This window comes from Oryctolagus cuniculus, chromosome 1, assembly GCF_964237555.1.
Source record: "Oryctolagus cuniculus chromosome 1, mOryCun1.1, whole genome shotgun sequence".
Taxonomy (NCBI): Eukaryota; Metazoa; Chordata; class Mammalia; order Lagomorpha; family Leporidae; genus Oryctolagus; species Oryctolagus cuniculus.
Genome location: NC_091432.1, coordinates 5,771,652 through 5,794,751, shown reverse-complemented (window position 1 = coordinate 5,794,751; position 23,100 = coordinate 5,771,652). Strand labels below are relative to the sequence as shown.

The window sequence follows — 23,100 nt, the reverse complement described above, 5'->3', positions numbered from 1 at the left end:
CTCCTGGGTGTGCATGAGCGGGAAGCTGGAACTGGGCGCCGAGCTGGTGCCTGAACCCTCCACTCTGGCACGGATGTGGCTGTGCCGACTGCCCGCCCCCGCCTCCGATGCTGTTTTTCAGACGCTAATAGTGGGATTCTCCCCAAACAGCCGTGGGTTGCTGCTTTCCCGCCACCTCTGCAGCACACGCCGTGCGCCCGTGGGAGACCAGAGGCCGGGACAGGCCTGGCACCGCGCCTCACCCGTCCCAAGTCAGCGGGTGGCACAGCTGGCCTACAGCCCCATTCATCCCGGCAGCTCTTGGCCTGTGGGCACCGTCTGGTTTCGGCCACAGATGTCAGGGACGGCTGCCTCCGTGTCACCAGCTAGTGTCCCTGGGCACGTCTGCTCGGCGTCCCTTCTGTGTCCCGAGTGGGCGCAGAGGCGAGTCCCACGGCTGTAAACAGCCGGGCTCAGCAGGTGGCCTCTCCTACCCACCTGCTGCTTACGTAGCACCCAGCTGTATCAGCTCGTGGGGCGCTCACAACAGCCATTGTACAGTGAGCGGGTAGGGGACGCCCCCTCCCCAAGGTCGCCCAACTGGGACAAAGTGACAGCCCTCGCTGAGCCCCCCCCCCCCCCCCCCGCGGAGGCGCTTGTCCTCTTCCCAAAGAGCGGGAAAGCGTGGGGCATACGGGGGTCCCCCGGACCTAGGGTGCCCCCCAGGCCTCATCGCGCAGGGTCCCCTAGAGCCTGGCAGGACACGGACGCCCAGAAGGTGCCAGCAGCCTCCCGGCTCCCGCCCCCCCACCCCCCCGGCCTGCGGGGGCGCAACACGGGCGGCGGGCGGGGCCGGGCGGGGCCGCGGAGCGCGTAAAAGCCGCGCGGGCCGCCGGCAGGGCACTGACTCCGACGGCCATGGCGCGTCCGAACCTCGCACTGGCCATGGGCCTGGCCCTGCTCGCCTTCTGCCTGCTGGCGCTGCCCGGGGACGCCTGGGCCTGGCCCCGGGAGCGCAGAACCGGAGAGCGCCAGAACCTGTCGCCCAGCGACCCGCAGGTGAAGAAGGCGGCGCAGGCGGCCGTGGCCGGGTACAACATGGGCAACAACAGCCCCTACTTCTTCCGCGACACCAAAGTCATCAAGGCGCAGAGCCAGGTGAGGAGGGGCCGGTGGCCCGGGCCGGGAGGAGCCGGCGACCCCCGCGGGGGAGGGGCGCCCGAGGAGCAATCCGGCGCGGCTTTTCCTGCGCTGTTTAACAACAAACGCGTGCCCGACATCCACGGGGCGCGGTCTCCAGATTTCAAAGGCAGGCGCCAGCCCTGTACTGCACAACGGAGCCCCCCCTGCTCCCCCGAGTCCCCGGCGGGGTGGGCTGCGGCGGAGGGGCTGCAGACGGGGCAGTGGACAGCGCGCCCCGCACTGGCAGCCCAGGCTAAGGGAAGGCGTGCGCAGGTGCCAAGCCTCTGCCTTTCCCTCTGGGTACCCCCAGCAGCGCGCCCCCTCCCCAAGGCTGCATTGAGGCCAGAGCAGCCAGTGGGTCCCGGACGCTGGGAGGCCGGGGAGGGGGAGCGAGGTGGCCACTCCTGACCTGCGGCCATCCCCAGCTGGTGGCAGGCATCAAGTACTACCTGACCATGGACCTGGGCAGCACAGCCTGCAGGAAGAGCATGGTCACTGGAGACCACGTGGACCTCACCACCTGCCCCTTGGCTGCAGGGGTAGAGGAGGAGGTAAGAGCCCTAGCCCCCAGTGCCAGCCCCTTCGGAGCCCAGCCTGCCCTCGGCGTGTCCATCCTGAACTAGTCAGGCTGGCCAGGCCTGGCTGAACCTGTCTGACCCTCTGCTGACTCAGCCTCCAGGCCAGGATGGGGCTGGGGAGGCGGTGGCGGCGCAGTGGCTGGGGCTTCCCAAGGGTGCGGAGTGGAGGGAGGATGTGGGCTGTGCAGCAGCTGCAGACCCGGGGTCCTGGGGGCAGTGACTGCCGGGGGGCAGGGGAGGGCTGAGCCTGTGTCCCCGTGCTCGCTCCGCAGAAGCTGCGCTGTGACTTCGAGATCTTGGTCGTCCCCTGGCAGAACTCCTCCAAACTGCTGAAGCAGGACTGTGTGCCACTGTGATGGCCGCGGGCGGGCGGCCGCCGAGGGCAGCTCCGGCCCCGGCCACAATAAATCCCCAGCACGCTTCCTGCCTTGGTTTCTTTTCTTCTTCTTCTTCTTCTTCTTTTTTTTTTTTTTAAGGATTTTATTTATTTGAAGGCAGAGTTACAGAGAGAGAGAGAGAGAGAGAGAGAGAGAGAGAGAGGGGGGTCTTCCATTTGCTGCTTCACTCCCCAGATGGTCGCGGTGGCCAGAGCTGTGCTGATCTGAAGCCAGGAGCCAGGAGCTTCTTCTGGGTCTCCCACAAGGGTGCAGGGGCCCAAGCACTTGGGCCATCTTCCACTGCTTTCCCAGGCCACAGCAGAGAGGTTAGGAAGTGGAGCAGCCAGGACACGAACCGGTGCCCATATGGGATGCCAGCACCGCAGGTGGCGGCTTTACATGCTTTACAATGCTGGCCCTGCCTCGGTTTCTTCTGTGCACTGCGCGCCCCCACTCCCAGGGCTGGCAGCAGCCTGTGTCCTCTGCCTTCGGTCGACAGGGCACCCCCCAGAGGCGGTGCTGAGGGTGCAGCCCCAAGATCTGCAGCCCCTCAATCATTCCACCATCAGACGCACAGACGCCCAGGGGTCTCAGGGGCGGGGAGTGGGCACAGCTCGGAGGCATGAGGCTGGCTCCCAGCCTGGGAAGACTCCCTGCTGCCTGGGGCCCACCTCCGGTAGGCAGAGGGACCGGGAGAGCGAGGACAGCACCTTGCTTCACCCCAGGATGCCACCCCCAATACCTTATCCCCCTTAGGAGGGGCTTGATGGGGAGCCCCAGGGGGAGCGAGCTCCGTCTGCTAGGGGCAGGGGGGATGGGGGACAGACCCAGGCGAATGTCGCTTACAGAAAAAAAGCTGCAAGGTTGTGAACCTAAACTTGTGACTGCTGCCCCCCAACACAGCGCAGCCCCGCCCACCACCCTCAGCAGACAGACAGGGGCGGAGCAAGAAGCCCCCCAGGTCTACCCCCACAGCCTGAGGGGAGCAGGTGTTCACCCTCCAGCTGCCTTCACCGGGCAGTGCACAGGAAGGTGGACCTTCTCTGGGGAGGAGTGAACCCTTCAACACAGCAGTCAGACATACACAGACCCGCCACGGACGGGGACACGCACCCCCCCGCCACGGACACACCACGGGAGAGCGGGAGGTGTCGGTCAGCAACCCCACCCCACGTGCATTTCCTCTGGGCCATCTATTCCTGGGCCCTGGGGTAGCCTCCCCCCGGGGTGGGGGGGGGACAGGGTGTGGGGGTGCTGCTCCTGTCCTCCAGCCGGGAGGAGGGGACGGCAAGACTGTCCCGAGGCCCCACTCCTGCCTCTGGGTGGGCCTGCCCTGGAGGTGAGAGGCCAGGGCCCACCACGTGAGAGCCCTGCCCCGGAGGGGCGCCCCCAAGCCAGGGCTGGACCCTGCCTGCTGGGCAAGCCACGCCACCGCCATCCCCGGCCAAGGGCACAGGGGCTCTGGGCGTCCTGCCTAAGCTGGAGCTGTGAGTGGGGGGAGCTCCTTTAGGCCCTGGCGCAGGTGGTGCTGGGAGCAGCCCCCAGCCTCATTTCCTGCTGCTCCCTCTCCACGAGGCTGCCCCCGCCCTCCCTGCCAGCCTGTCCCCACTGGGGCTCTTGTAGTCTATGCCCAGGCAGGGCAGGGGCTGACCATGACCTCTGACCTCTGGGTCCGTGATATCCCTGGTGAGCAGCACCTTACACTGGATCTGGGGTCCTGGCAGGCCCGAGTTCCTGGGCTCTGAGCCCCCCCATGCCTGGGGCCCAAGACCCTGACAATCCTGCGCTGTGCCAGCCTGTTCCTTGGCTCCTGACCGCCGGGCAGGTTTCTGGCGTACCGCGCCTCCCAGCGCAGCCGGCCCTGGGCCTGGCCCTCTGCCTGCGTCACCCTCCCTCGGCCTGGCCAGTGAGGACACGCACAGCCACTGGGGCTAAAACCCTGTTGGGACTGTTGGGACGCCCGGCCTGGGCCTGCAGGGCCTGGACAATCGTGCCAGCAGATCTGGGACCCGTCCCGGCGGCCTCTGGCTGGGCAGCTTGGAGAGGCTGACGTCCATGTGTCGTGTCCCCCTGCCGGCTCACTTCCTGAAGTCCTCTTCTCCGGCCTGCAAGGGGAGGGGGGAGGGGGCTGAGCCAGGACTGCCCGCCCCAGGGCCGCCTCCCCTGACCACTGCTCCCCGCCTCCGGGGCCTGGCGGCCTCACCTCGAAGGCGGTGTCCACGATCTCATCGATGACGGACGCCTGGGAGCGGAACTTCTGCTGCTGCTGCTCCACGCCGGCCACCAGCTGCAGGAACTGGAACAGCAGCTGCCGCTGCCTGCGGGCGCGAGGGCCAGGGCTGGGCTTTCTCGCCCGCCGGCCGCCCCTCCCCCACATCACCCTAGACGCCCCCCCTCTTTCCAGTTGGTCTCCTTGGCCAGGGTAAGGAGGCCCCGAGCTGCCCCCGCCCGCCACGCCCTGGCACTCGCCCTGAGCTCACTTCTCGGTCAAGGTCCCGAACTTCTTCTCCAGCAGCTGCTTCTGCATGGTGCCTTCGCTCCGGATCTCCTTGGGCTCTGGGGGAAGGGCAGGGAGGCCCGTCACCAGCACTGTGACGGGAGAGGGGTGCAGGGAGACGGTGAGGGGACGCCGCTCAGCGGCAGGGCAGGTGCTGCTCGCGAGGGCACGTGGACAGCGGGCAGTCTGCACGTTCCTTTGCCCGTCCAGCTTCCCTTCCCTTGTCTTTGGGTGAAAGTGTCCCCGGTTTCCTTGGGAACCACCCTTCTACCCCTTCTCAGCCCTGGGGGACTGTGGCTAAGGGCTGGCCCAGCAGAGCGGCCCTGCAGGGATTGGCTCGGATCTGGTCATGTGATTCAACCGAGAGCCAGGGAGGGTCAGTTTCTGGGACGCAGTGAACCCTGTTTCTGCGGGGAGGGCAGAGCGGTAAGGAGCTCCAGTGCCGGTCATCACTTGAATCCTGGATCCAGCCAGTCCTGCAAGCCCACGCCCCATCAACTTGCTATGAACCTCTTTTCCAGTATCAGCTGGTCTGCGCTGGGTGTCCAGCCCAGGTGGAGGGCACGGGTGCGGGGCAAGGGAACCCCGAGGCCCTCGGGCCCCAACAGTCCTAACGGTGGGGTGCTGGGGTGCAGACTCTAGGGTCCTGAGACTCCCCAGGCAGGAAGCCAACCAACGGGCTCAGAATCAGAAAGTCAGCGTGTGGGAGAGTGAGTGTGTATGGGAACGCTCATCTCGGTGGAATCAGCCAGGCGACCCTGGACAGCGCAGCGGCCACAGGGCCCGCAAAGGCACCTGGCCCCATCCTGTGGCAGAGCACGCGCTGTGGACTTCACGAGTCATTGACGGAAATGGGTGGGGGCGGGGGAATCACCATCGGGCCAAGCAGTGGCTCACACATGGATCTCTCATGACCGGCTTTGCGGGCCTGGGGAGGGTCGCCCCAGAGCCCTGAGAAGCAGCTGGGAACTCCACTGTGTCTGGCTGTGGAAGGAGGTGGGGGGCTTGGAGAGACCCCGCTCTGCTCCCCAGTTGGACCAGGTAGGGCCGAGGCGGGGAGGGCTGGTACCTGCTTGGCGGAGCTCCGTCAGGGAGTCATCCAACAGGTTCTCCTGGATCCGGGCCGCCCTCTGGGGAGAAGAGGCCTGGGTCCTACTGGCCCCAAACCGCCCACCCCCCACGGCAGCTGGCCCCCTCCTTGTGCCCTCCCGATGGGGTCCCTGGGCAGTACCTCCTGCCTCACTTTCTCCAGGCCTTTGAGCAGAGCCATCTGGAAGTTGTCCACCAAGACAGCAATCACCAGGCTGCAGAGGGGTGGGGGTGGGGGACGTGCTCAGCAGGGAGAGGCCCGGCTCCTGCCCTGGGCTCCATGGGGCCCGAGGGGTTGGGGGGCCCGACCTGGGGGGGGGGCGCTCACTTGAGGAAGATGAAATACTGGATGATGATGTAGACCATGAGGATGGGGATGATGTACCAGGCGCCTGGGGCGGGAGACGGGGGTCACCTGCCAGCCGGTGGCCGAAGCCTCAGGGCGTGCCAGCCAGCCCGTCACGCACCCTGGGCCCGGTTGTCCATGTAGATGAGGGACCAGTCGTCCAGGGTGAGCATCGTGAAGAGGGTGAAGAGGGTGCTGAAGATGTTCTGGAAGCGCTTGGGGTCCGACTTGCGGAAGAGCGCGCGCAGGACCACGGAGAAGAGGACTGGCTGCTCAGGGCCACCGTGGCGCTCGCGGGCCCCGCCCCTTCCCCGCGCCCCGCCCCTTCCCCGCGCCCCGCCCCCAGCCCGCCAACCTGCCCCCAGCCCGCCAACCTGCGCACAGTGCTCACTCGGGACCTCCCCACCCCGCTCCCTGACCCCACCCCGCCAACCTGCCCACAGTGCTCACTCGGGACCTCCCCACCCCGCTCCCTGACCCCACCCCGCCAACCCCCGCCAGGCCGCCCACAGTGCAGGATACAGAGGCAGGTGAACATGAGAACGAGGATGGCCGTGATGGACGGCAGGGAGCGGGCCAGGGTCCCTGTCACCTCGTGGAGGCTGGTCAGGAAGCTGTGGGCACAGGAGGAGAGGGAGGCTGGGGCAGCTCGGGAGGACCCTCGAGTGGCCACAGCTGATTCTGCCTTGAAGATGAGGAGACGGGTGGGAGGCAGTGGCCTCCCCTCCCCCACCCCCAGGAGGGGCATCACCGATTCCCGGGGGCTCAGGCCGTGGGAGTCCCCCACCCCACCCCCGGCGGGACTGGCTGACCTGAGCCTGCGCAGGACCCTGATGGCTCTCAGGGCCCGCATGCTCTTGAAGACCTTGAGGATCCGGAATAGGCTTTGGTGGTAGAAGGAGTAGGAGAGGGGGTTGAGCTGCATGAGCGTGAAGTCCAGCACGGCCACCATCATGATGCAGAAGTCTGGGGGGCAGGGCGGGCACCTGAGCCAGGCCGGCTGCTTCCAGGGCCCTCTCTGACCCCCAGCCTCCCCTCCCCAGGCAGGTCAGCAGCCCCCTCCCGGCCCCCTCCTCACCCACCCAGGTTGTTCCAGAAGTCATGGAAATACGAAAAGCCCAGGGCGATGATCTTGAGCAGAGCTTCCACCATGTAGATGCAGAGGAAGATGCAGTCCAAGATCAGGAAGTGCCACTCTGTGGGGACAGCAGGGGCTCGCTCAGGGCCACTGCAGCCCCCCGCCCTCCCCCGGCCTTGGCCCTCACCACGGGGTCCTCACACAAGTCCTAGGCTTTCCCAGGCTCTGCCCTAAATTGCTGTGTGACTTAACCACTCTGTGTCTTGGTTTTGTCTGCAGTCCCCTGGGCAGACTTGGGTGTGGGCGGTGAACACATTGACACAGTGCCCAGAGCAGAGCCTGGGATAGTCGGCTTCCGGCCGGTCCTCTCCTTGACCAGTCCGCGGGGTGGTAGGGGCCAGCCCTCCCAGGCTGTCCACTCTTACCCGTGCAGGGCCTCCTCCTTGAGGGTCTCTGCCCAGACCCTGGGCTTCCCACCCAGAGCGGCCTTTTTCCAGAACAGGTGCGCCACCTGTTGGCCGCAGCCGCGAACGGCAAGCCTCCCGTTGGGCGGCGGGGTTTTTAGTTCTATGGCCAGGGAACCCTAACCAGCCTCATTGGAGACTCGGACACTCCTTCCCAGGGGTAGGGAGCAAGCAAGCCGGGCTCAGTCTCTTGGGACTGGGTCAGGCCTCAGGAGGTCTCGGAACAGCATCATGGACCTCCTGCACGTGAACAGGGCTCCCTGGCTCTTACCACCCCGGATCTCCACTTCGGCGAAGGTCTGGGCCACGAGCATGATGGTGTTGAGGCAGACGACCAGGAAGATGAACGTCTCAAAGGCCAGGCAGTGCGTCAGCTTCCAGAGCATTCTCTGGAGGCCATGGAAGAGGACTATCAGTTTCTCGTACCACCACTGGAAGCAGTTCTCCAGTTGCAGCTTCTTGCGGCTCCGTGGGGTCCGGCGGGCTGTATGGGGCCGGAGGAGCAGGTCTGTGCAGGCGCGCCCAGACGGGGTGGGGCCCAGTGTCGTTCCACTGTCCACTCCCTGGGGTCCTGCGCTGCTTTGGGGGCCGCAGGCTCAACCCCTTCCCATGCCTCATCTCAGCTTGTCTGGAATTTGGAATCAGCTTAAGCAGACTTGGGGGTTGCCACCAGCACACCTCCATGCCTGTCTTTGCCCGTGTGGCAGCTTTGGGCAAACCGGAGCTTCCAAGCCACTCGAAGCAAAGCCTCCCTCGCCCTCGAAGAGCCTGCCCAACCCCCGTCTCCTCGTGGCCGCCTCTCCTGCCTGCGGCCAGTGGGACCCTCTCCGCCCTCTCGGGAGACTTGGCCGGGAGCTTGTAGCCATCGTGGTTCCCTGTTCTGACGTGGAGGACCCAGGGCCCTGCCCCCAGAGGGCCTGTGACAGCCTAAGTGGCTGCTCCCAGCCTCAGGGCACCGTCCACTGGAACCAGCGCTTGTGAAGGGGACGTGCGGGCGAGCCAAGTGGTGAGAGAACGAAGGCACAGCTCCACTTAGGGCACAAGGGCCGGGCCGGCGAGCGTGGGCGGGACGCCTGTGGGGTCGGACCTCGACAGTTGCCGAAGGGGCAGGGGTGGCCCGGGGCGCAGCACAGACTCACTTTTGCGCTTCCGAAGTTGTTCGTTGTCTTCCGTGTAGCTCTCCGAGTCTTTGGAGGTGCTCTCCTGGGAGAACTCCACCTTGCTGGAGCCGGCCACGTGGGACGGAGCTGTGCTGTGGCCAGAGCTCCACCTGTGCACGTGGGCGTGGGGGGTGGCCGGATGAGAGAGGGAGGAGGAGCCCTGGGAGGTGCCAGGGACAGACTGGTCGGAGGGGCTCCACAGGTAGTCCCTGTGGCGGGGGTCGCTGTGTGGGTGGTCGTCGGGTTGCCTGGGACGCTGGTGCTTGCTTCTGTGGTGGGGCCACTCGCCGTGGGGGTGCTCAGGGGCGTGGTGCTCCCGGTGGTGAGGTGTGCCGTGGTGGGAGGACCCGTCCAGGGAGGTGCGGGAAACGTTGTCTCCGTAGCGAGGGTGCCGTCGGTGCGGGGAGCTGTCATGGTGGTGGGGCCTGGCGTGCTTGTGGTGGAACTCCTCTCGGTAAGAAGGCTCACCGTGGTGAGGCAGCCCTCCACGGTGGCCGTCCTCAACGTGGCGGTGGGGCCCACCGTGGTGAGGGGGCTCGGCGTGGTGGTGGGGCCCGCCGTGGTGAGAGGGCTCGGTGTGGCGGTGGGGCCCGCCGTGGGGGTCAGGCTCGGCGTGGCGGTGGGGCCCACCGTGGGGGTCAGGCTCGGCGTGGCGGTGGGACCCGCCGTGGTGAGGGGGCTCGGCGTGGCGGTGGGGCCCGCCGTGGTGAGGGGGCTCGGTGTGGCGGTGGGGCCCACCGTGGTGAGAGGGCACAGTAAGGTGCTGGGGCCCGCCGTGGGGGTCAGGCTCGGTGTGGTGCTGGGGTCCGCCATGGTAAGGGGGCACAGTAAGGTGCTGGGGCCCACCGTGGGGGTCAGGCTCAGCGTGGTGGTGGGGCCCACCATGGTGATCAGAAACGGCATGGTGATGGGGCCCACCGTGGTGGCCGGGCTCAGTATGGTGGTGGGGTCCACCATGGTGACCAGGCTCGGTATGGTGGTGGGGTCCACCGTGGTGAGGGGGCACAGTAAGGAGGTGGGGCCCACCGTGGGGGTCAGGCTCGGCATGGTGGTGAGGCCCACTGTAGGGAGGGGGCACAGTAAGGTGTTGACGCCCACCGTGGGGAGAGGACTCGGCATGGTGGTGATGCACCCTGTTGCCATGGTATTGGTCATCATCAGAGCTGTCCTCAGAGTAGGAATGGTGGGAGGGGGCAATGCTACGGGAGGGGCTCAGACCAAGGGATGTGGGATGGTGGGCCTCCCGGGGGGCATGATGGGAGAAGGCACGATCGTCTTGGTTGTCTTGGAACTCACGGGGGTGCCGCGGTCCGCCGTGAGGACGGGCTAAGCCGCGGTGCTGAGATGCTCCCCAGTGGTGGTGGGACTCGTGGTGGCGGAGGGCCCCACCGTGGCCTGGCCTGTGCTGTGGGGGTGACGAGTGGGGACGAGTGAACACACCCCCGCCGTCGGGGTCTGCTTCATTTTGACCCTTTTCAGACATTGAGCGCCGATCCGGGGCTCTGCTGGGACCTCGGCACGAAGAGAACTCAAGCCTGGGGTGCAGCAGGCCCCTGTCTGGGTTCTGCTTCTGTCGCCGTCGGTTCAATGCTGGCCGTGGCACGGGGTTCCGGGAAGACCTGACCACGCCCCCGGAACTCCGCCCTTTGTGATGTCAGCAGTAGGCCTGCTCCTGCAGGCCAGAAGCAAGGGTGACTGTGTTTGGGGAAGCGTCCTTCCCCCTAGGATCTGCAGCCGGGCAAGGATGTCTGCTCTCACCACTTTTTTTTTTTTTTTTTTTAAAGATTTTTACTTAGTTGATAGGTAGAGTTACAAACAGTGAGAGGGAGAGACAGAGAGAAAGGTCTTCCATCTGCTGGTTCACTCCCCAAAGGGCAGCCTCAGCCAGAGCTGCACCGATCCAAAGCCGGGAGCCAGGAGCTTCTTCCGGGTCTCCCACGTGGGTGCAGGGGCTCAAGCACTTGGGCCGCTCAGCACCTGGGAGACGGCCCGTTTCCCACAAGCCACCCACTCTATCCGGCTTCCGCTCCTCTTCCTCCTTGCCCTCCAGGGTGAACGCGTCCTTCTCGGCAAGCATCCGGATGGGGTCCCTCGTGAATTTCTTGGTCAGGTCAAGCACACGGGAAGGCGCTGTAGCTGATGGCAAAACTCCTGGGTGTTCCTGTTGAATTTTTGGAATGCATCCTAGATCTGGTCCTCGAATCCACCCCTGAACATTTCGTCAGCTTTACCCAATAAGACCTCCCTGAAATACTGGGGAGACAGGTACCTGTGTGAGGCACGCTGGACTTGGGGCCAGGAAAGCTCACCATGCTGGGGGCCTCCATCTGCAGCTTCTGCCTCAGCACACGCGTGCTGCCCCCTGCAGGTGTGTCAGGAGACACACATGTGATCTCTCATTGCCACGGCCACCTTCTGTGTCTGCTGGCCAGTGTTTTTTTTTTTTTTTTTTTTTAAAGATTTATTTATTTAAAGGCAGTGTTGCAGAGAGGCAGAGGCAAAGACAGAGAGAGGTCTTCCATTCACTGGTTCACTCCCCAAATGGCCACCGCAATGGCCAGAGCTGGGCCAGTCTGAAGCCAGGAGCCAGGAGCTTCTTCTGGGTCTCCCACGCGGGTGCAGGGGCCCAGCGACTTGGGCCATCTTCTTCTGCTTTCCCAGGCCACAGCAGAGAGCTGTATCAGAACTGAAGCATCCAGTACTCGAACCTGCACCCATATGGGATGCCAGCACTGTGGGCGGCAGCTTTACCCGCTTTGCCACAGTGCCAGCCTCTCTCAAAGATTTATTTATTTATTAGAAAGGCAGAGTTGCAGAGAGAGAGAGAGAGAGAGAGAGATCTTCCATCTGCTGGTTCACTCCCCAAGTGGCTGCAAGAACCCGGGCAGTGCCAGGCCCAAGCCTGGAGCCAGGAGCTTCTCCTGTCTCCTTTGTGGGTGGCAGGGGCCCAAGGACTTGGGCCATCTTCTTCTGCTACTTTTTCCAGGCCATTATCAGGGATCTGGTCCGGAAATAGAGCAGTTGGGACATAAACCAGTACCCATATGGGATGATGGGGTCACAAGTGGTAGCTTTACCCACGATGCCACAGTACCAGTGCCGGGTCAATTCTTGGTTGTGTGCCAGAATCAAGGACTGGGTGGCCTTAGATCCAATTCCATCTGCTGCATAATGGATTTGGCAAATGTGGCCACGTCCCCAGCCTCAGACTGGGCTTGAGTGACCACATCAAACCCTGGTACAGCGCTAGGGGGCAGAGTGCTTCTCCAAACCGCAGGCAAGGACCGTGGAGGAGGAACCTGGAGAGGCTCCTGTCACCAAAGCTGCCAACAGTCTCACTGCAGTGGCTTTTTTTTTTTTTTTAAGAAAGTTTATTTATTATTTGAAAGGCAGAGTGACACAGAGAGAGAGAGATCCATCTACTGGTGCCTTCCCCAAATGCCTACAACGGTCGGGGCTAGGCCAGGCTGAAGCCAGGAGCTACAAGGAACTTAATCCAGGACTCTCCACATGGGTGGCAAGAACCCAAGTAACTGAATGATCTCTGCTGCCTCCCAGGGCACGCATTAGCAGGAAGCTGGTGGACTGAAAGCAGGAGTGGGGGTGGGAGGGGGAAGCATTGTGTGTTAAGCCAAAGCCTGCAACACCAGCATCCTGTATGGTCGTTTGGTTCCAGTCCTGGCTGCTCCACTTCCAATCCAGCTGCCCGCTAATCTGCATGGAAAAGCAGCAGAGGATGGTCCATGTGAGAGACCCAGATGAAGCTCCTGGCTCCTAGCTTCAAGCTGGCCCAGGCCCGGCCATGAAGCCATTTTGTGGAGTGAACCAGTAGACGGAAGGTCTCCATCTTTCCCCATCTCTGTAACTCTGCCTTTCAAATAAAAATAATTAACAAAAAGCAAGGAAAGCAAGCGGGGCCAGGGCTCAAACCCAGGCGCTGATATGGGACGTGGGTGTCTCAAGTCGTGTCTTAGCCTGTGCAAAACAACGCCGGCCCCTTCCATTTGCTCCGGACCCTTCGGGCCGCACCCCTGTTTCTGGATGGAGACTCAAACAGACACGGTCGCACACGTGGGCCAACCCACACGTCTAAGCAGGACATGGAAGAACCTGGCGCTGGCGTATTTCTGCCAAGATGGCCCTGGCTGCCATCTTCACACCCGTATGCACTGTCTGTGTCTGGAGGCCCTTCCCTGCCTTGTTCTCAGCTGCTCAGGGAGCCTCGCCGGGCGCCGGGCAGTCCCTCCCGGCCTTCTCTTTGCTGCCCGAGGCCCTGCACAGCTCTGTCTGGTGGTAAAAGCCCAGGCTGCTGCTTGTGTTCCCTTCCTCAAACGCTTCATTCCACCTCCCAGACAACTCCAGTAATGGATGTGCTAACCCACACGCGTAAAACGCCCCGAAGAAGCCACAGGTGCCGCCTCGGGCGCACTTCCCTGCGCCAGGCCCTGCGCCGTGTGCCTCCGCTCAGCTCACACAGGGAAACTAAACTGTCCATTTCACAGGGGAGAAGGGTGAGGCTCAAAGGCCACGTTCAAAGCGTACCCCCCGGTAAGTGGCAGAACCAGACCCGATGGTGAGCCCTTGGAGGCAGGGACCACCTTTCACCTCCCACCAGAGCTCCGGAACCCCGCGGGCAGGCACAGAGTGGGCAGCACCAAGTGTGTGCTGGTGGCGGGAGCCCGTCTGCAGGGCACCGGGTGGAAAGGCCTGGACCCGGGAGTTCGGGGCCCCTGTTTGGCTTTAACGTCTGCTCTTGCTCCCGAGCCAGCCGGAAAGCCTCTCCCAGTGCCTGAGGCTGCCGACGGGCCCTGATGCAGATTCTTCTGAGTCCGGCGTCAGGTTCTTGCCGAACACAGCAAGGTTTAGAAAGGAGGGCCGGTCGGTGAGCCGTCCCGGAAGGCAGGAGTGGCCCAGGCCACAAGGGCAGAGCTCAGTGTCTCGGGTGGACCAGGGCGAGCTGAAAGATGTTGTGGCAGCCGCGGGGGCAGGGGTGGGGGACAGCGGCTGCCAGACCCCTTCTCGGCCTGCCTTTAGTTAGAGAACTAGCAAGCGTCTTTCCTGCCACTGAACGTCAGAAACCAGAAACTGAATCGCGCTTTCCGGTGCCCTCTCCTGGTGAGCAGCAGGGGGCCACACAAACAATCCCTTTTCTCGCACAGGGAGCGTCACGTGACCTGCCAGCCAACGAGGCTAAGTCTACTGCCCCGCGGGTCAGCCACTGTCTCTGCAAAAAGTAAGATGGAGGGCCGGCGTCGCGGCTCACTAGGCTAATCCTCCGCCTTGCGGCACCAGCACACTGGGTTCTAGTCCCGGTCGGGGCGCCGGATTCTGTCCCGGTTGCCCCTCTTCCTGTCCAGCTCTCTGCTGTGGCCCGGGAGTGCAGTGGAGGATGGCCCAAGTGCTTGGGCCCTGCACCCCATGGGAGACCAGGAGAAGCACCTGGCTCCTGCCATTGCATCAGCGCGGTGCGCCAGCTGCAGCGCGCCAGCCACGGAGGCCATTGGAGGGTGAACCAACGGCAAAGGAAGACCTTTCTCTCTGTCTCTGTCTCTCTCTCTCACTGTCCACTCTGTCTGTCAAAAAAAAAAAAAAAAGAAAAAAAAAAAAGAAAAGAAAAAAAGAAAAAAGTAAGATGGAGAGGAGCTGATCCAGTACCAGGACAGCTTCAGAGTCTGGGCTCCGTCGGGCTGCGCCCCTTTTGTTGTTGTTATTATTATTATTTTAAAGATTTATTTATTTATTTGAAAGACAGTGAGAGAGAGAGAGGGAGAGAGAGGATCTCCCAGCCACTCCTCCAATGGTCTCAGGGCCAGGCGCGGGCCAGGATGAAGTCAGGAGCCAGAGCTCCGTCTGAGTCTCCCAGATGGGTGGCAGGGCGCGGATACTCGAGGCACAGCGGCAGGGCGCTGGTAGGAGCGCGGGACTTGGGGCTCTCACCAGCACTCCGACACGGGCTGCAGGTGTCCGAACGGTGGCCCAAGCCGCTGTGCCACAACAGCTGGCCTATCAGCACCCTCCTACCTTAATGGCAAATGAGGGGCAGGCGCCTGGGCTGACAGAGCAGGGACGCTGTCTGTGGGACTCAGGCTCAGCTCCTGGCTTTGGGTCCCGAGTCCCACCACGGCAGACCCTGGGAGGCAGCAGTAACGGCCCAAGCGGCTGGGTTCCTGCCACCCGTGCGGGAGACCCGGATGGAGTCCCTGGGGCGTTATGTGTGCGTGTGTGTGAGCATTTGGGGAATGAGCCGATGGACGGGTGTGCTCTTTCTGCCTCTTTAATCAATAAATGGACATGTGAAAAAAAGGTCAAACCCTAGTGGCCTCTTTCTAGCTGTGTGGCCCTGCCGCCACTCATCCTCTCCAAGTTTCCGTTCCCTTCCCCAGAGAACGGTGCTCACCCCCTAGGATGTCTGAGCGGGAAACAGTGCCTGCACACAGACCGTTTTAGCTGTTTGTACCACTCACCCAGACCGTGAGCAAGAGGTCCCTGTCCCTGCTACGCTGAGGGAGTGAGACACCCGTGGGGACGTCGCGGACACGCAGGGGAGGCACGATTCCGAGTCCTCACCCCCGCACCGGAGTGGCCTCCTTCCAGCCTCTGCTCTGCCCAAGCAGCTGGGTTTTGCTGCAGCCCCTCCAGTCTGGCCTGTTCACTCGACCTCCCCTGGGAGGATGGAGGCCCTGTCTGTCTTGCTCACCTGCGCCCCACATTACAGTAGCCTATGAATGAGGAACAACTGGGCAGTGCCCGGCCAAGGGGATCCACCGAGGGGTGTGGGCCCCTGGGAGGGAGAGCAGAGGCGCCTCATGGGGTCTGGGCGCGTCCTCACGGCCACAGCTGCAGCTTCTCCTTAAGCTCAATCGTGGACAACCGTGCCCTCCAGGACAGACACGCAAGCCACCCACTTCAACGACGTTTTATTAAAAAAGAAAGAAAACCCAAACAAACAAACAAAAACACCCAACCCCAGAACTCTGATTCTGGGCGTCCGGGAGCAGCTTAGGTCTATGGGGGAGGGTAGAAACGTGGAAGAGACGGGGTGGGGTGGGGGGGCTCTGAGACCCCCGGGGAGCCACAGCCCGGCCAGGCCGACAGCGAAAGCTGGGTCTCCCCAGGGACCTGGGCTCAGCCACTTGGAGACACAGGTGACGAGGGCTCAGCCCCCCGGAAAAAGGCAAGGGTGGGCGGTTCTGGACAGCCCACAGAGCTCCCGTCACAGCCACCAACCAGCTGGGACGGAGCGGGCGGCCCTGGGCTCCGCTGGGCCTGGGGGCGTCCTCCGGGGAGGCGGAGGGCTAAGTGCTCACTAGGGAGGAGGACGCGCCCCCAGACTCTCGGCAAGGAGCCCCGATGGACGCTGCCCCAGACGGGACTCGGGGGCTCAGGGGCCCTGGGGCCCGCGGGGCAGCGCCCGGAGGGGCCGAGGCGGGGGGTGGTCCAGCACGGGCTCGGGGCGCGCGCGCGCGCCTCCCCGGCGCTTCTGCTTCCGCAGCAGGTAGTTCGAGTACTGCACTTCGGGCATGGCCAGCTTGAGGCAGGCCTCGGTGGCCGGGCCCGCGCCGCCGCCGCCGCCGGGCAGGTCGTAGCCCATGATGTCCACCTTGCGGCTGGGCTGCCACGGCTGCAGCTGCTTGGTGCGGATCTGCGCGGCCGGCCGCAGCACGGGCTCGTCGCCGAAGCAGCGGCGCAGCAGGCGCTGGCGGGCCTCGCGCAGCTCGCGCGCCTCGCGCTCCACGCACGCGCGGCCGGCGCGCGCCACGCGGCGCCAGAAGGTGGCGTTGAAGTGGTCGTAGAGGCCGGCGTCCAGCGCGTTCCAGGCGCGCGCCGCGCGCGCCAGCGCCGCGGGGATGGCGGCCAGGCGCGAGCTGGCGGCGCGCGCGTTGAGCTTGGCGTAGAGCACGTCGTCCAGGTCCCAGGCCAGCAGGCGCCGCAGCAGCACGAGCGACTCGTCGAAGTACTCGGCGATCATGACGAGCGAGAAGACCTCCTCCACCTGGCGGATGAGGCCCGCCAGGTAGGCGGCGTCGTCGCGCGGGCTGCGCTCGTTGTCGCCGCCCAGGTCGTAGGCCAGCGTGTTGTGCGCGAACATGGCGAAGTGCTCGCCCGCGCGGTAGTAGGCCTCGGGCGCGCGCAGGAAGGCCTCGAGGGACGCGTTGGGCACGCGCCGGAAGGCCGGGCAGTACTGGTTGTAGTAGCTGAAGAGCGACTCGAACATGGCGGCCGGCTCGCGCAGGATGGTGACATAGACCGTGCCGGGCGGCATGAGGCGCGCGAGCTCGGCGCGGTCGAAGCGCAGGTGGCTGGCCAGCACGTGCGGCGGCCGCGTGGCCGGGTGCACGAAGTGCGCCGAGAAGTTGCGCGGGTAGCAGAACTGGTGCTCGCAGCTCGGGTGCGGCAGGGCCACCGTCAGGTTGTGGCGCTCGGCGAAGCGGAACAGGATGTTCTGCACGGTCGTGCCCGCCGTCTTGTGCGTCTTCAGGAAGGCCACGGTCAGGTGCTTGGGGCGCGGCGGCGAGTCGCGCAGGGGCGGGCAGCTCAGGGGGAACAGCTTGGGGTACCTGCGGGACCCACGGGAGATGACAGGTGGGGTGGGGTGGCCGCCAGCGGTGCAGCGAGCCCCCGGGCGGCCCGTCCTGGCTTTACCCAGGGCCTGGGGGACACGGCCTCGCCCCCCGCCCCCATTCCCGCTGGCCTGGAACGCGTGCCCTTGCGACTTCCCCTCCCCTTGAATCTGGGGCTGTCGCGTCTAAGGAACAGCACAGGGCGAAAATGGCCGGACACCCCTTCCGAGATGGCGTCAGAAGACGGCCGTGGTTTCGAACTGGGCGCCTCTCGCCCTCCGCGGGCTAACGCATGCCGGGGAAAGCCAGCTGCCCTGCGGGGAGGAACCCCTCCCGGGAGGTCCCACGCCGCGGCACCCCCAGGAAGCTGGGGCCGTCAGTCCCGGACCCCGCGAGCCAGCCTGGACAGGGCGGACGCCTGGTCCGCGGTTCCCAGTGAGGCACACCTGCGCTCACAGAAGCTGCGAGGTGGCGAGAGTTTGTTCTCGGCTGCCCCGTAAGGGACTTCATTCACGCAGAAGTGGACACCAGAAGCCGCGAGGGCCCTCGGAGATCCGGGAGGAACCCTGGTTACAGATGTGGAGACTTGGCGCGCGTGGAGAGAGAGGCCACGGAAAGGCTGGGGCGGCTCGGTCACCGGATTCTCATTTTCACTTGTACTCCGGCACCGGGGGCTTTCTTTCTTTCTTTTTTTTTTTTTAAATATTTTTATTTATTTATTTATTTTTTGACAGGCAGAGTGGACAGTGAGAGAGACAGAGAGAAAGGTCTTCCTTTTGCCGTTGGTTCACCCTCCAATGGTCGCCGCGGCTGGCCGGCATGCTGCGGCTGGCGCACCACGCTGATCCGATGGCAGGAGCCAGGTGCTTCTCCTGGTCTCCCATGGGGTGCAGGGCCCAAGCACTTGGGCCATCCTCCACTGCACTCCCTGGCCACAGCAGAGAGCTGGCCTGGAAGAGGGGCAACCGGGACAGAATCCGGCGCCCCGACCGGGACTAGAACCTGGTGTGCCGGCGCCGCAAGGCGGAGGATTAGCCTAGTGAGCCGTGGCGCCGCCCACCGGGGGCTTTCGTTACCGGTTACGTGTTTCCGTGGTCACTGGACAGTTACTGGTGGCCAGGCACAGCTCCAGGCTCAAGGTCCAACCGTGTCCGCAACAGATAATGGCCCCAACCTCCCACCACTCTCCTGTCCCCCCTTCCTCAGACAAGCTGTTTGGGACCCCTGGTGACCTGCGGGGTCCCTGTGTGCTTTGCTCTGCTCTCCTGTTTCTCCCCCGTAAGGAGGCCAACTCTAAGCACACTGAGAACACAGAGAGCGCCTGTCTGGGTGGTTTGGGCTCGGGGCAGTGTCCACCGGACATCACTCACAGACCAGCTGGTCCTCCGGCGGGGGGCCTGGGCCCGTTCACGGCATTTTCAGGGGCAGACCGTACAGAGGGTGGGGAGACGGGGGCCCGGGGGTCTGCTGGGTCTGCACAGAGCCAACAGCAAGGTCAGGGTTCCCACGAGCCATCACACCGCACCCTGGCGCAGGGTGCCGGGCTGGGTCACACGTGCCATCATCCCGTTTTATAGAGGAGAAACTGGGGCCCAGAGGAGGAGCAGCCTCGCCTGGCGCCACAGAGGCAGGCGCCGCGAAGCCAAGGGAAGACCGGCTGCTGCGAGTCCCAGCCAAGTCTGCCCAGCCGTCTGCAGCCGGGAGCAGTCGCGTGGCCTTTTCAAGGAAGACCGGACACTGCCCGCAGTGCGCGTGGCTCTGAGGGTTGTGTGGGAAGCACTTTCGGAACAGGGGAAGCAGCAAAGTCCAGAAGAAGGCCTCTTCTGGAAAGTACCAGAATGGGAATGGCAGGGGCCGGCGCTACAGCGTAGCGGGTAAAGCCACCGCCGGCGGTGCCGGCATCCCATATGGGTGCCGGTTCAAGACCCGGCTGCTCCTCTTCCCATCCAGCTCTCTGCTGTGGCCTGGGAGAGCAGTGGAAGATGGCCCAAGTCGCTGGGCCCCTGCACCCGCGTGGGAGACCTGGACGAAGCTCCAGGCTCCTGGCTTCAGATTGGTGCAGCTCCGGCCGTGTGGCCATTTGGGGAGGGAACCAGCGGATGGAAGACCTCTCTCTGTCTCTGGCTCTCTCTCTCTCCTTTCAAATAAATAAATAAATCTTAAACAAAACAAAGCACGGGAAGGCCAGCTGCCAGTTCCGAGGCCCCCGCGGCCTGGAGCCCTTCCCTGACCCGTGACGCGGAGCCCCGGCCCACTTACCAGCTGAGCTGCGCCCCCTGGTGGATGAGGAGGCTCACGGAGCTGCACCCCAGCACCAGCAGCAGGATCTTCCTGCGACTCATCAGCTTGGTGGCCTGCTGCAGGCGCTGGAGGACGGGCGGCATGGTGAGGCGCTCGCCCCGGCACCAGCCAGGGCCTCGCTAGCCAGGGCTCCCTCTGCCAGCACTCATGGGGGCTCCTGGGGCTCTGGTAGCAGGGCCAGTGTTCCTGAGCGGCCTGGCAGGAGAAGGAGGCAGACAGGTTTGCCCTGGGCAGAGGAGATGGGCTCCGGGCCCCGGCAGGACTGTGGCGAAGGCGAGCTGCCGTGGTGGGGTGAGCGGAGAGGCCAGGGCGGATCGGGTTCCTCCCTCCCGTTACAAGACCCTGTCTCCTCCCTGCTCCAGATAACCTGGTCTTGGGTGGAATTACAGGGCTGGGGTGTGGCCAGCGCTCAGCCCCAGCCCTGTCCCTAACTCCTCTGTCTCCTGGCCATTGGTATCTGCTGCCCATTAGACTGGCCTCAACGTGGAGCTTGGCTCCGGGTCCCCTCCTCCGGGACTGACACAGAGCACACCTCCGGGTGCGGGCTTGCTGCATTTGCTGGGTCACTGCACGTGGAATCCCCAGCACACGCGTGACACGGGCGCTAGTCCCACTTTACAGGTGAAAGCGGGGCCCCGGGAGGCGAAGTCGCAGCAGAGCGGGGCCTCAGATCCGCTCTTGCGTCAGAGACCGTGCCCAGAGCCGTGTGCTGTTTTCATGGAGAACCGACCTCTGCTTCCCAGCCGGAGCCCCCCATCTGGGCTCTTGCCCTTGGAGCCCAAGATTGATAAGTCCACGAGAGAGAGAAAAAAGGGGGGCCCTTGAAATCCTGGAACTCAATCTGGATTCCCTCCCCAGACACCTGAAACCCGGGTGGCCCCGGGAGGTGCCCCGCCAAGCGATGGGCTGGCCGCCTGGGGCGGGGGCGGGGCGGCACAGAGGTGGCTCCTGCCAGCCGCCGGCCGGTCTCCAGGCGAGCCTTCCTCCCAGGTGAGTGGTGGTGTGGTGGGGGAGAAGGGCCCGCTTTCCGGCCGAGGCTCAGGGGAGCCCAGCCCTTGGCGGTCCAGGTGGAGGGTCCGCCTCTGCAGCCGTGCCTGGCCTGGGCCGGGGTGGGCTCTCGGCTCCTGCCGAGGGCGTTTCTCCTAGTCCCAGTCAGGTCCTCACACACACTCCTCTCCAAAGGGGAAGTAGGGCACCTGGGCCCCTGGAGGGGTGAGGTCACGTGAAAACCGTGACCGTCACCTTCCCCTGGGCCCTGGGCTTGGCTGCTTTAACCCCGCACCCCCTATTAATCCTGGATTACATTTAACCTGTTTGGGAGGAAAGATGTCCGGGCCCTGCCTTCCCTTCCCTCCAGGCCCCGCTGCCTGGACTTCTTCACCAGCCTGCAGACGAACTTAATCCGCCTGGAGCCCAGGGGCTGTAGGGTACGGCCACAGAGGGCGACCAAGGGCACAGCAGAGGAAGCCCCTGCAGGGCTTTCTGGGGCCATGGAGGGCTGACTGGCCTTGGGGGCCGCGGCGGGAGGAAGTGGGAGCTCTGGCCCTCGCAGGATGCACGGCTTTTCCCTTTGTTTCTCATCCGCCCGGTGGACTTGGTGAGCAGACGGAGTTTCCCGGGGAGGGGGGGGGCGAAGCCTGTTCCCACCTGTGCTAACCTTGCTGAGCCCACCCTGCTTCTCAGAGGAGCCTGGGCCAGCCCAGGAGGGCCGGCCTGTGGGCTGCACCCGCCTGTGGGCCTGCTGCCCGCCTCCACCCCACTCCTGGACCTCCCACACTCCCCTCTGTGGCTCAGCCCTGGGGAGCTGGCCGGAGACTGCCTGAGGTCCGCCTGGGAACTCCCTGGACACCAGGCCCTGCTGGCGGGCGCTGCTTACTGCCGGCCGTCAGCGACAGGCTGCTCCGCTTCTGTGTGGGCAGAGTTCTCTTGGGGCAGCTGGCACCAGCCCGCGGCTGGCAGTGCCCCTCGGCCGGCCCCTCGGCTCCCCGTCGCGCTGTTTCTGTGCTGCCCTCCAGGAGCACACGGAACATTTTCTCCATGACAGACCTCCAGGTATTCGGGAGCAGTAACCCTGTCTCTGGCTGGGGCCGACATTCCAGGTCCCCGGGGGAGGGGGGGCACTGCGTGGACGCTGGAGGAGGCCGGCCTGCCCTCTGCCTTCCTCAGCGAGCTCACTCCAAGATGCCTCTGTTGGAGATGCCCCGGGGACGGTGGCCACGGGGGGCCCTGGGGCTGAGTGGCTGGGCTGTGTGGGCCAGGCCTTGGAGCAGTGGCCCTGGGCTCGCGCCGGGAGACTTGAGACTACTCCATCTCCCGGGTTTTCTCCGCGCAGAGAGGTCCCTCAGCTGTCCCCGGCAGGTCAGGACGCCAGGCTCATCAGCACGCCTGTGCTAATTTTAGTCCAAGCCGTCCACCTCGGGCAGCCACCGGCTTTGCACATTGCTTCCTTTTTCTCCAGGGAAATAGGAATGGCCGGCCAGGGCTTTCAACACTGGCCTGGAAGCCCACCTGCTCCCAGATGAGCCCCTCCCACTCTGTCCAGGCCAAGCTCCGGGCATTACGGGGCGGGGGTGCCTTGGCCTGGACCACCTGAGCAGAGCTCTTGACCCGGACACTGCATCCCCACCTGACCGAGGGCACAGCCCGCTGCCCAGGGAAACTGACCCAGGGCTGGAGGGGAGGGGCCAGGAGAGCCGAGCTCCTTCCACCCCCATCCCTGGTCCCCAGCCCCCTCTTCCTCTCGACCACCCCCACATCTCCGCCTCCAGATCCCCTTTATCCTACTCTCTCCGTCACTACCCACCCCCACCCACCCCCTTCTTTCAATTGCATCCTAGCCTCCCCCAGGGATGCGGCCACCAGGATCTGGTCCCCTTAGGGGATGGGCTAGAGTCGCCCCCGAGCCGGTCTGCGGCTCTCCCCAGGGGCACAGCGCCCCTCCGCACGCTCCCCGGGCTCTCTGCCCCCACCACGCTCTCCCGCCTTCCTCACGGCCCCCATCCCTGTCCGGTCCTCGTCCAGCCCCAGGCCCGCCACTGCAGTACTCACGCCGCGCCTGCGGGCTCTGCCTGCGACCCGCCTTGCGGGTGGCCGCCGCTACCTCCCGCCCCTCGTCCCGAAAGCCGCACCGGGTCCGAGGGGGCCCGGGCCCTGCGCGCCGAGTGCCGGTCGCTCGGCTCACCGCGCCTGCATGGGATCAGGTGGCGGCGTCCGCTCGGCTCCGCTCCTCTCGGCTCTGCCCGCCCCCCGCCCCCCATCGCACACCGGAGGCGGGGCGGGGGCCGGGCCGCGCAGGGGTGGGGGGAGGGAAGGGGAGGGGGCTCCGTTGGCTCGTGGCTGCCAGTGAACACCCTGCGGGCGGCAGAATCTTTGCATGCAGGCGTCTTGCTCGGCCAGCGTTGTCCGTTGTCCGAGGTGGACAGCTCCTTTATCTCAGCAGAGGAGGGGACTGAGCCTGGTGGGAAGGTGTCTGCTCCCGCAGGGCTGCG

At 64.8% G+C, this 23,100-nt stretch overlaps 3 protein-coding genes across 10 annotated transcripts; 1 reads left to right on the top strand and 2 right to left on the bottom strand.

The window, feature by feature from the left end:
* The first annotated feature begins 897 nt into the window (after positions 1 to 897).
* On the top strand, positions 898 to 2,161 carry CST6 (cystatin E/M). Its single transcript, XM_002709243.5, has 3 exons — positions 898 to 1,137; positions 1,587 to 1,712; positions 2,012 to 2,161. Exons 1-3 carry the CDS (start codon positions 898 to 900, stop codon positions 2,093 to 2,095), a joined length of 450 nt encoding a protein of 149 aa, XP_002709289.1. The 3' UTR covers positions 2,096 to 2,161.
* A 10-nt stretch (positions 2,162 to 2,171) lies between these two features.
* On the bottom strand, positions 2,172 to 10,401 carry CATSPER1 (cation channel sperm associated 1). 5 transcript variants are annotated; one of them, XM_070068256.1, is made up of 13 exons: positions 9,583 to 10,399; positions 8,730 to 9,510; positions 7,862 to 8,074; positions 7,131 to 7,244; positions 6,861 to 7,014; positions 6,571 to 6,662; positions 6,170 to 6,313; positions 6,031 to 6,094; positions 5,845 to 5,917; positions 5,683 to 5,743; positions 4,597 to 4,672; positions 4,320 to 4,412; positions 2,172 to 4,221 (listed from the first exon to the last, which is right to left on the bottom strand). In XM_070068256.1, exons 1-13 carry the CDS (start codon positions 10,231 to 10,233, stop codon positions 3,741 to 3,743), a joined length of 2,997 nt encoding a protein of 998 aa, XP_069924357.1. In that variant the 5' UTR covers positions 10,234 to 10,399; the 3' UTR covers positions 2,172 to 3,740. The 5 variants fall into 5 exon arrangements, 3 of the variants coding, with proteins under 3 accessions (XP_069924357.1, XP_051710737.2, XP_008271712.3); XM_051854777.2 differs by having other exon boundaries at positions 8,730 to 10,400; XM_008273490.4 differs by having other exon boundaries at positions 4,043 to 4,221; positions 4,320 to 4,434; positions 8,730 to 10,391.
* Positions 10,402 to 15,982: 5,581 nt separating this feature from the next.
* On the bottom strand, positions 15,983 to 22,890 carry GAL3ST3 (galactose-3-O-sulfotransferase 3). Of its 4 annotated transcripts, none has more exons than XM_051854845.2 (3): positions 22,794 to 22,890; positions 19,571 to 19,807; positions 15,983 to 17,308 (listed from the first exon to the last, which is right to left on the bottom strand). In XM_051854845.2, exons 2-3 carry the CDS (start codon positions 19,693 to 19,695, stop codon positions 16,132 to 16,134), a joined length of 1,302 nt encoding a protein of 433 aa, XP_051710805.1. In that variant the 5' UTR covers positions 19,696 to 19,807; positions 22,794 to 22,890; the 3' UTR covers positions 15,983 to 16,131. The 4 variants fall into 4 exon arrangements, with proteins under 4 accessions (XP_051710805.1, XP_051710789.1, XP_069924352.1 ...); XM_051854829.2 differs by having other exon boundaries at positions 22,661 to 22,800; XM_070068251.1 differs by lacking the exon at positions 22,794 to 22,890 and adding an exon at positions 21,489 to 21,628.
* Between the last annotated feature and the right edge of the window lie 210 nt (positions 22,891 to 23,100).

Excerpts from the sequence above, each read along its gene's own strand:
- CATSPER1 (XM_051854777.2), bottom strand. The coding sequence starts at position 10,233 with ATGTCTGAAAAGGGTCAAAATGAAGCAGACCCCGACGGCGGGGGTGTG. Across the intron at positions 6,663-6,860 it reads AGGGTCCTGCGCAGGCTCAG|CTTCCTGACCAGCCTCCACG; the intron begins GTCAGCCAGTCC and ends CTGTGCCCACAG. Across the intron at positions 5,744-5,844 it reads TGGAGAAAGTGAGGCAGGAG|AGGGCGGCCCGGATCCAGGA; the intron begins GTACTGCCCAGG and ends TCTTCTCCCCAG.
- CST6 (XM_002709243.5), top strand. The coding sequence starts at position 898 with ATGGCGCGTCCGAACCTCGCACTGGCCATGGGCCTGGCCCTGCTCGCC. Across the intron at positions 1,138-1,586 it reads TCATCAAGGCGCAGAGCCAG|CTGGTGGCAGGCATCAAGTA; the intron begins GTGAGGAGGGGC and ends GGCCATCCCCAG. Across the intron at positions 1,713-2,011 it reads CTGCAGGGGTAGAGGAGGAG|AAGCTGCGCTGTGACTTCGA; the intron begins GTAAGAGCCCTA and ends CTCGCTCCGCAG.
- GAL3ST3 (XM_051854845.2), bottom strand. The coding sequence starts at position 19,695 with ATGCCGCCCGTCCTCCAGCGCCTGCAGCAGGCCACCAAGCTGATGAGT. Across the intron at positions 17,309-19,570 it reads CAGGGGGCGCAGCTCAGCTG|GTACCCCAAGCTGTTCCCCC; the intron begins GTAAGTGGGCCG and ends TGGGTCCCGCAG.